The 9,760-nt window shown below is 46.9% G+C and overlaps 1 protein-coding gene across 1 annotated transcript in view; it reads left to right on the top strand.

The window, feature by feature from the left end:
* The first annotated feature begins 2,723 nt into the window (after positions 1–2,723).
* The window catches only part of PARVB (parvin beta), a 98,030-nt gene continuing 90,993 nt past the window's right edge, over positions 2,724–9,760 (top strand). Inside the window, exon 1 of the mRNA XM_077825785.1 lies at positions 2,724–2,845. Coding sequence (XP_077681911.1) covers positions 2,731–2,845 — 115 coding nt within the window. The 5' untranslated portion in view covers positions 2,724–2,730. The remainder of the gene's footprint in view (positions 2,846–9,760) is intronic.

The raw sequence follows: 9,760 nt of genomic DNA, 5'->3' as shown, positions 1-9,760 counted from the left end.
CATGAGCAGAGAGATGGGAGGAAGAGAGGTGAAGTCAACTGTTTTCCTCCCTCTTTATAATTCAATTTCTTATGCTAGAATCATCCTTGCTGAGCATCTGGACATAAGGTTTGAGTCTCCTTGTGATTAAATGTAAATTTCTTGTTCACACCTTGTCCCCTGCTGGAGGATGGCCGCTTAAGTAGGTAATGGCCCTTTAACACCTATCCGGGGTGCTAGTATGTCTTTGTCTCTGAAAAACTGGTTTATGGGTGCTACCAAAATGACAACATATTTCACTAATAGTCATACAGTAGAATCTTATAACTTCTCATAGAGTGTGGCTACACAAATAACAAGGTAATATTCTGAAGATTATGACTTTTCAAATGATCCCTCACAAAGCATACTTTGTACAAAATTCATCATAGTCTTGTAAAAGTATAATAGTATAGAGCAGGGGTGGGCAAACTTTTTGTCCCGAGGGCCACATCTGGGAATAGAAATTGTCTGGCGGGCCATGAATGCTCACAAAATTGGGGTTGAGGTGTGAGTGGGGGTGAGGGCTCTGCTGGGGGTGCAGGCTCCGGGGTGGGGCCAGAAATGAGGAGTTCACGGTGTGGGAGGAGGCTCCGGGCTGGGGTGGGGGAGTGAGGTCCGGGGGGTGGTGGTGTGAGGGCTCTGGCTGGGGAGTGCAGGCTCCTAGAGGCGCTTACTTCAAGAGGTTCCCAGAAGCAGCGGCACGTCCCTTCTCTGGCTCCTACCTGGATGTGTGGCCAGGTGGCTCTGCGTGCTGCTCCGTCCGCAGGCACCGTCCCTGCAGCTCCCATTGGAGCACCGGAGGGGGCCATTGGAGCATGTAGGAGCTAGAATGGGGCCATGCTGCGGCTTCCAGGAGCCACATGGTGCGACCCCCAACCCTGCATCCCGGCTGGAGCACCGGAGCGCGCTCCCCAGCAGGGGCTCGCAGGCCGGGTTAAAATGGCTAGAGGGCCGGATCCAGCCCACGGGCTGTAGTTTGCCCACCCCTGATATAGACCGTCACATGCTCACTTGGAACAGAGTGCAGGATTGGAGCCTAATGCATGTGCTAAATGCTAAGCACCTGAGCAGTTCCATTGAACTCAATGGAATTTTTAAATTAAACATGTATATAAAATTTGGCAGGATTAGAGCCTAAGATTTGTAACCTCTGTGGGATCTGTATTTGTGTGTGTTCTGTGAAGCACCTATTCACACTCATGGGGGCTATAAACTGGTAAGTAATAAGTATGTCTTTCAGCAGGATCATGAGTTACTTTGCCTTGTAGCCTTTCTTTATTAGAATTGAATATTTATATAGAAGTAGTGGGCAGAGACCTGCAGATGGGCTCTGCATCCCTTGTGCTAGGTGCTGCACTAATACACAAGGCATGGTTCCTGTTCCAGAGTCAATGACCTCCGCCCTATAATAAATCTGCACATCTGTGTCCATGGGGAGTCTCTCTGAAATCAATGGGGTCCCAGCAGGCACAAGCATCTGACCTCATGGAGCTCATTGGAGGATTGCTGCCTAAAGCGACAAGAGACACAGGCAGGGTGGGAGAGGAGACAGTAACATATAGACTCAAAAAGAAAAGAAGGACTTGTGGCACCTTAGAGACTAACAAATTTATTTGAGCATAAGTTTTCGTGAGCTACAGCTCACTTCATCGGATGCATTCAGTGGACTGAACATCTCCACTAAATGTCCATGGTATGCATCCGATGAAGTGAGCTGTAGCTCACGAAAGCTTATGCTCAAATAAATTTGTTAGTCTCTAAGGTGCCACAAGTCCTCCTTTTCTTTTTGCGAATACAGACTAACACGCCTGCCACTCTGAAACACATATACTGTTTGCAAGGCAGGGTGGTCTAATGAATGGGGCACTGGACTGGGGAATAGGAGATTTGGGGGCAGATCCTCAGCTTGTGGAAGCTGTCATAACTCCTTTGATTGTAATAGAGCTGTGATAATTGCCACCAGCTGAGGTGCTGCCCCTAGGCTGTATTCCCAGTTCTGCCACCGATTTTGGGCAAATGACTTCACACCTCTGTGCCTGAACCCCTCCCTTGTCCTGCCTGTTTCCATTGTCAGCTCTTCAGGGCAGGGGGGCTGGCTCCTCAGTGTGTGTGTGGTGCCTACATCTCAGAGGGGTCCTCTAAGAGCTCATGTCTTTCTTCCACACACAATAACATCTACACGTTTGCAATATGTGCCAGCCCCATCTCCTCATCTGGCTAATAAAGCGTGCTAAGGAAACCCAGGCAGACCAAGCAGTGGAAGGACACCTGGATTATGGATCTTCCTTGACAGGATTTTTTTTGGGGGGGGGGAAGGGGGGGTTCAGCGCACGTGTGGGATTTTTGTGTGTGTCAGCCCCATACCACAACCCCAAGCCTACAGTCCAGCTGACACAGGCGCGGTTTAACCACCCTCGTGTGCGTTTCAGCCCGCCAGGATTTCATTGCTTGCTCCCCAGCCGGGTAGGGAGCCCTCTGACTGCCTGAGCGAGGGGGCTCCCCTGGACTTCCACGCCAGGGCAGGGCGCTGTGGCAGGCTGGAAAGCGGCCGGTCCCTGCAGCTCCCAGCCCGCCCCTTTCCCGGTGCGTGTGTGGGGCTCACACACACACACACACGCCGCCCGGCCCTCCCCCGCCGCTCGCCCAGCCCGGCCAGACAAGGACACGCTTCCCCAGCCCGCTGCCGCCGCCTGCCCCGGGACAAGCCAAATGTCCTCGGCGCCCCTCCGCTCGCCCACCCTGCGGCCCCACAGGATGAAGAAGGACGAGTCTTTCCTGGGCAAGCTCGGCGGCACCCTGGCGAGGAAGAAGAAAGCGAAGGAGGGTGAGTCTGCCGGGAGGAGGAGGCGGCGGCGGCGGCGGCGGCGGGGGGGGGGGGTACAAAGTGAATCAGAGCAACGTGACTCGCAGCAGCTGCTGCGGGCTCCCCCCCCGCCGCCCAGGGAAACGGGGGCAGGGACGCATTGGAACAACCCCCCCGCCCCCCCCCCTTTGTTATTTCCATGGGCTTGAGGGCAGAAGAGGGGGGCCGAGAAAGGGGGGCCGAGAGCCCGCAGGCAGGTCTGGCGCCCTGCTGGGGCGGTGCGTGCCAGGGCCTGGCCCGCAGGGGCGGGCTGCGGAGAGCGCGCTCGGCAGAGGCAGCCTGGTAGCGCGGCGGGGCTGGGGGGCGCTCGCAGTCGGGGGCAGCACGGAGCGGTGTGGGGGAGCGGTCGCAGCCCAGCTTGGTTGCGGGGGCGCCGCTCAGTACAGACCGGCCTTGGCGTAGCCGGTGCTAACGTCAAAGGCTGTAGGGTCGTGCCCCGGATCTCACATAAAGCGCTGAGGCTCTAGCTTGCCGAATATTGGAAACCCCCCTTCACTGCTTACTACGAGCTCTTCCTTTATTTGCTCCTCGTTCACTTAGGCAGGACGAGCCGCTTCCACTTCTTTTTCTGTCTAGTTTTACTTCCCAGCTCCCATGCTCTTGCACGTGGGCTCTCAGTGAGGAGTGATAAGCCCGACACTTTTTTTCTGTTGGAAAATGAGCTCATCGTTGGGAAAAGGCTGAGAGCCACTGCTCCAGTACAATGCTGTGGTGTTGGGGTTGCAAACAGTGCAAGAGACCCTGTAAATCCAGCCAGCTGTTTTCCAGGGCTGGTCTACATGCTGTTTTGCTACAGGCCTACCTGTTTTGGCTAGGGGTGAGACGGGATCCCTTTCCTCGCTGCAGTGAGTGTTTGCAGTGCCATGCTACCATGGCGCAGCTGCTGTGTTGCAGCTGTGCCGCAGGTGTGATTTAAGTGTAAACACATTACTTAGTGTAAACACACTAGCCCTAGTGTGGACACAGTTGTGCTGGTATAAGGGCCAGGTCTGCACTATAAAGTTTTGCTGGCATTGCTATATTGGTCACTACTTTTACTAGTATAGTTTATTTCTCTTGGAGTGAGGGGGACCTGGAATAGGCTATGCCAGGTAACGCACAGTTTTGTTCATATAAATTGCATCCACACTAAGGCCTGGTCTAAGCTAGAAAATGAAATTGGCTTAACTACATCAGTCAAAGGTGTGAAAAATCCATACCTCTGAACAATATAGCTAGGTCATTTTAAGTCCCCTTGTAGATAGTGCTAGGTTGACAGAAGAATTCTTTCCTTGATCTAGCTGCCTCTTGGGGAGGTGAGTTACCTACGCTAACAGGAGAACCCCTCCCATCAGCATAGGTAGTGTCCATTTTAACTATGGACAAACCCTCATGGCAGTGATACTGCTTTAATTGTATCAGAATAGTTAAAATGATGCAACTTTTATGTAAACAAGAAGATACTGTAATTAGATTTTGTAGAACTAGTTTTAATTCTTTATAAACTAAACTTAAATTTTCCCCTAAACTAATTGACAACGTCCCTTTTAAGGATAACTCACTTTCTTGCCCTTTGATTCTTTGACTCTGAATGCATGTCTAGTCCTATACAGGAGGTATCCCTCAGCATCATCATCCTTACTCTCAAACAACTGGTATCTGGTAGCAGGAAATCCGAGTGTCATTTCCTTACGTTTGAATCTATTTTTTACGTTCTTGCTAATCAGAGACATTCTTGGCTCTGGTCTAGATTAAGATTGGAGGTGAGAGGGAAGGGGATAAATCACTTAATTTGAAACTCCTTTCACTTAACTATTGAAATTGTACAAAGAAAAGGATGCATCCGATGAAGTGAGCTGTGATTCACAAAAGCTTATGCTCAAATAAATTTGTTAGTCTCTGAGGTGCCACAAGTACTCCTTTTCTTTTTGCGAATACAGACTAACACAGCTGCTACTCTGAAACCTATTGAAATTGTGTATGTTTTAATTACACTTAATTATTCTATGAACAGCAATTAACTGTACATTTTTTTTTAAAATATAAATGTTTGGCATCCAAACTTGGATCAAAGGAGATGTTGCTAGGCCATACCAAACCACAACCCGGGAGAAGAAAAGCTATTTCCTTTGATTAGTATACTTTTTTAATCCAGAGTTTCTCAGACTTTGTCCCACTATTCCATTTCTGAGGTACTGAAGAAATATAGTCACAACGTCCCGTGATATAAGTCAATTTCAAAATATACAACTAAGTTTTTGATTTTTGAAGGTGACTCTTTGAGCCTAAATAGGTTGCCAGCATCACTTTTAAACAAACAATTTCCACATTGTAAGATTGTATTTTTCAGGACATCTGCTGCTGCAGTCACTTTTAGATGAGGCCAAATGCATGTTTTGCTGAGCTTGCCCATTATTTTGCCAACTCTTGTAGTGGCCACAGCTCCCGCTGGCTATAGAATTCTTATTTTAATTATTGCCTTTTGTATCAGATGGAAACTGCTTGAGTTGTATTGCTTTTCTTGATGGGAAGGAAATCTAAATTTGTGACTCTTTCCTTTAAATGGGATGAATGGAAATGAAGAAAAAAAAATTTCCACAGACCTGTGTAGTTACCAACAATTTGTTTATTTCATGTTTACGTTCTGGCGGGGCCAGCATTATGACTTTGAGTGCATGGAGGTTATTCACTGTAAAGGGAAGTGGCTTCCATTCCTTTAGCTTCTTCTGCCTTCTTCCCTACACCAGCCAGCTATTTCTTTCAACCCGCCAAGGCACAAATGCAGTATGTGACAAAGATCCAAAATGAAAGACCCCAAAAATGCACATACAGGAAACTTGAAAGCAAATGGTGGGTTTCATTTCTTTCATATAAATAACCTTCTCTCTAACCTTAGTTTAATGATTCCAGTGTTGCAGACTCCAAGCATTTAAAAATCATGAGTTGCATCTAAACAATTCATGAGATTGGCGTAAAAATAATGGGATTTTTTTTTTTTAAAGTGTTGGGTTCTTTTTCTTTGCCTCCTGGTTTTTGATGCTTTTGGGTGCACATTTTCAAGCTTTGCTCTGCAAACATCAGGGCTAGAAACTGCCTTTTTAAAAATAAAAATAAAAGCTGGGATTCTCCCCTAGTGATACACCTCCAGGAACTACAGATTTACACACACCAAAAATTGTGAGACTCAAGATCACGTTGCCAGAATTCACAGACTCATGGAAACGTAAGACTGGGAGGGACCTTGAGAGGTCATCTACATTGTCAGTACTTTGTTTCTGGATAGTTCTGGTCTAAATTTTCATTAATAATGTGAGAGGGCATGGAATAGAGGGAACTTTAAGACTAAAATGAGTGGTTTCAGAGTAACAGCCGTGTTAGTCTGTATTCGCAAAAAGAAAAGGAGCACTTGTGGCACCTTAGAGACTAACCAATTTATTTGAGCATGAGCTTTCGTGAGCTACAGCTCACTTCATCAGATACATACCGTGGAAACTGCAGCAGACTTTATATATACACAGAGAATATGAAACAATACCTCCTCCCACCCCACTTGGAAATGGCCTAACCTGACGATTACTTTAGATAAGCTATTACCAGCAGGACAGTGGGGTGGGAGGAGGTATTGTTTCATATTCTCTGTGTATATATAAAGTCTGCTGCAGTTTCCACGGTATGTATCTGATGAAGTGAGCTGTAGCTCACGAAAGCTCATGCTCAAATAAATTGGTTAGTCTCTAAGGTGCCACAAGTGCTCCTTTTCTTTTTACTAAAATGAGTGCCATCCCTTGAAATGAGATGTTTGAAAAGTACGTGGTCATTCCCATTCATCTATGGTTAGGAATGTGGGAAATTGCTCACCAGAAATTATTGATACAGGGGCTCTCCCAAAACATATGAGTTAGTTTAATGCCAACGGAGTTACATATCCAGCAGTGGTCAAAATTAGTGAGGCCTATTAACAATAGCCTGTATTGGGGATAGTATATTCGAAAAAGTGTCTTTTGGTGAATAAGATGTAGTCTTGGAGTCTGTAGTTGGTTTTTTAACATTAGATACAATTTTGTATTCCATTGGGTCAGAGATAGTTGTGTATCCAAATCTCTATTCCAAGCATCTCTGAAACTATCAGTTTTTAGCAGAGACAAGATGGGTGAGGTAATATTTTTTTTTTATTGGCCCAAATTCTGTTGGTGAGAGAGACAAGCTTGGCATACAATCTTTGGCAGAATTTTTTGGACCAGAAAATCATAAAAGGATACTGTTGGCAGAGTAAATCTGGGAAGTTTCCTCCAAAACCATGGAGGTTCTGGAGTTTCCAATGCATCTGGTCCAAATACATTCATAAGTAAATGCTTTAGCTGGAGATATGTCCATGCTCTGGAGCAGGGCAAGCCAAATTGTTGCCAAAGATCTACAAATGGTTTAAAGTTATCATTGGCAATTAGCTGCGACATAGTCATCATTCCTCTGCCCATCCAATCCCTCCACATGAAAGTTTTGCCAACGATTTTCAGGCTAAGGATTGCTCCATTGGACTGCCTCTACGTGGAAAAATGGATGGAAGCAGAACCTCCTAGCCAAGTTTGACCAAGCTTGCCTCACAGTTGTTGTTGTGGGAGCTCTGGAGCCATCAAATCTATAATAATTTGATCCTACAATGCCTGAACGGGAGATGGGGTGTACCAAAAAATTACACTCCTTTAACTCCCAATCCACTGATGTTCTGTACTGAGCTTAATTCCTCCTGCTGCTCTGCGGTTAGCTAGAGTTTGTTTATTTAATTTAGATTAAATTATTTGAAAAGATGCCTATCCAAGGCTTTAGGCACTTTGACACCTCATTAATAATACATTGAAATCCCAGGAGCATTAAAGTAATAATTTCAACAGGAATTCAGCCAGCCACCTACAAAAACTCCTTTCTCTCCTTTTGTCATTGTGTGAGCATACCCTCAGCCCTCTCTGCAAACCGTCTCAAACAGATGGTTTTTGCAGCCTACCTTGAAGGATACCAAATTCAGGCTATTCTGGACCAAAAGTGTGTGTATGGGGCATTCCAAAGACCCACAGCCTTTGGAAAGAACACCCTGCCAGCTGTCCCCTCTCTTTTCTAACAAGGGGGATCCAGCTCTAGCACTCCTACTGCCAGCAGCTGTGACAGTATGGCACAGGGAGAGAGGTGGTCCCTCAGGTAGGCCAGTCCCAAGCATTTAGCGCTTTATAGGTCATTAACCAACACTCCATCTGAAGACCAATGGGCAGCCAGTTTAGATCCCAAAGCACTGGTTAATGTGTAGCCCACATAGGGGGCATGTTGCAGTCATCTAATCCTGAGGTGACGAAAGCATGGATCGCTGTTCAAAGTCCACATCTGAATGAAATGACCAGACGTGGATGGCAAAAAACTGACATCTCGCACCACTTGTCCCGTAAACAAGGGTGATGTGAGAATAGAGCTGGTGAAGAGCGCACCTAGGGGGCCGCCTCACCAGTGGTGAAGGACAAAAGAGCAAACCATAAAGGGATTGCTTTTTGGAGGAACAAGGTTTCTTGTTTGACACTTTTGACAAACAAGAACACTTCCACACTTCCTGGCCTCTGACACCACGGGCTAACTCCACGTTTCGAATCTTACCATCACCTGTGCCACACAGCCTGGCTGGCCGGAAGTTTCCCACTGAGAGATTCTCATCTTAGTGATCTTTTACTTTGCTGGCTTCTCACCGCAACAGGAGCAGCTGACTCAGTCATAACATGTTACTGATCCCCCATCTAAATCCCTCAACACAAATGTAATAGGGTGGTCTGCCCCTTAAAGGGCCAATGAGGCCAGAGATCAGCCAGCCCTGTGCTGGAAGAGGAGCCTAGCAGGCAAGTGCTGGGAATCAGCTGACCCGCTTGGCAGTGTCAGATGATTGGGCCTAATGATTACCAGATAGGGGATGCAGCTGAAGCCTGGGAGGTGATGAGTCTTGGCTCAGTGGAGCTGCTGACTGCTAACGGTATGTCTATGCTGCAATTAAACATTCGTGGCTGGCCCGTTTCAGCTGACTTGGGCTAAGGGGCCGTTCAATTGCAATGTAGACTTTCGGGTTTGGCCTGGAGACTGAGCTCTGGGATCCTCCCCCCTCGTAGGGTCCCAGAGGCCGGGCTCTAGACCGAGCCCGAATGTCTACACCGCAATTGAACAGCCCCTTAGCCCAAGCCCCATGAGCCGGAGTCAGCTGACACAGGTCAGCTGCAGGTTTGTAACTGTAGTGTAGACATAGCCTAAACTGCCAGGGCCCCCCACAATCTGGTTTGAGAATAGGACTGTTATTTCGTTTGTCACTCAGCATTTCTTGTGTTGGACAATAAATAGAGTCCTTAGGTAAGGGCTATGAACTGATCTGTGTGTGGCTTGTTATCTTTCCCTGGCTGGTGACTGAGTTTACAGACCTACACTAAATGATCCACTATCTTTTTTAACGCTTTATTTATTTAGGAATTAACAGATCTTAGCTATGTAAATATCGGAGACAATACAATCATCTTTCCAACAGTGATCTTTTGTTAGAGAAACTTTACACAGTAATATAACAACCAGATCTCTCTATTTAACAACATGTTTTGTTACAGAGTGAGCAGCATTTTGCTTTCCATGGCATGAAATGATCCAGTATTTAAAATAAAACAAAAACCCTAACGTTCTTCCCCTGTCCCTTGCAGAGCGTAATGCTGATTGAGAGAATGACTTCTGAGGACAGATCTACGCTTAAAGTGCTGCATTGGCGCAGCTGCATTGACTGTACTGTTTAAGTGAAGATGCTCCTGTGCCAGTGGGAGAAGCTCTTCTGTCCACATAGTGCTGTCCGCCCAGGGAGTCAGGTCAGTATGACTGTGTCGCTCAGGGGTCTGG

Source organism: Eretmochelys imbricata, chromosome 1 (assembly GCF_965152235.1).
Source record: "Eretmochelys imbricata isolate rEreImb1 chromosome 1, rEreImb1.hap1, whole genome shotgun sequence".
NCBI classification, from domain to species: domain Eukaryota; kingdom Metazoa; phylum Chordata; order Testudines; family Cheloniidae; genus Eretmochelys; species Eretmochelys imbricata.
Note: the sequence above shows the minus strand (reverse complement) of the source record. Positions and strands in the feature narration are given on the sequence as shown.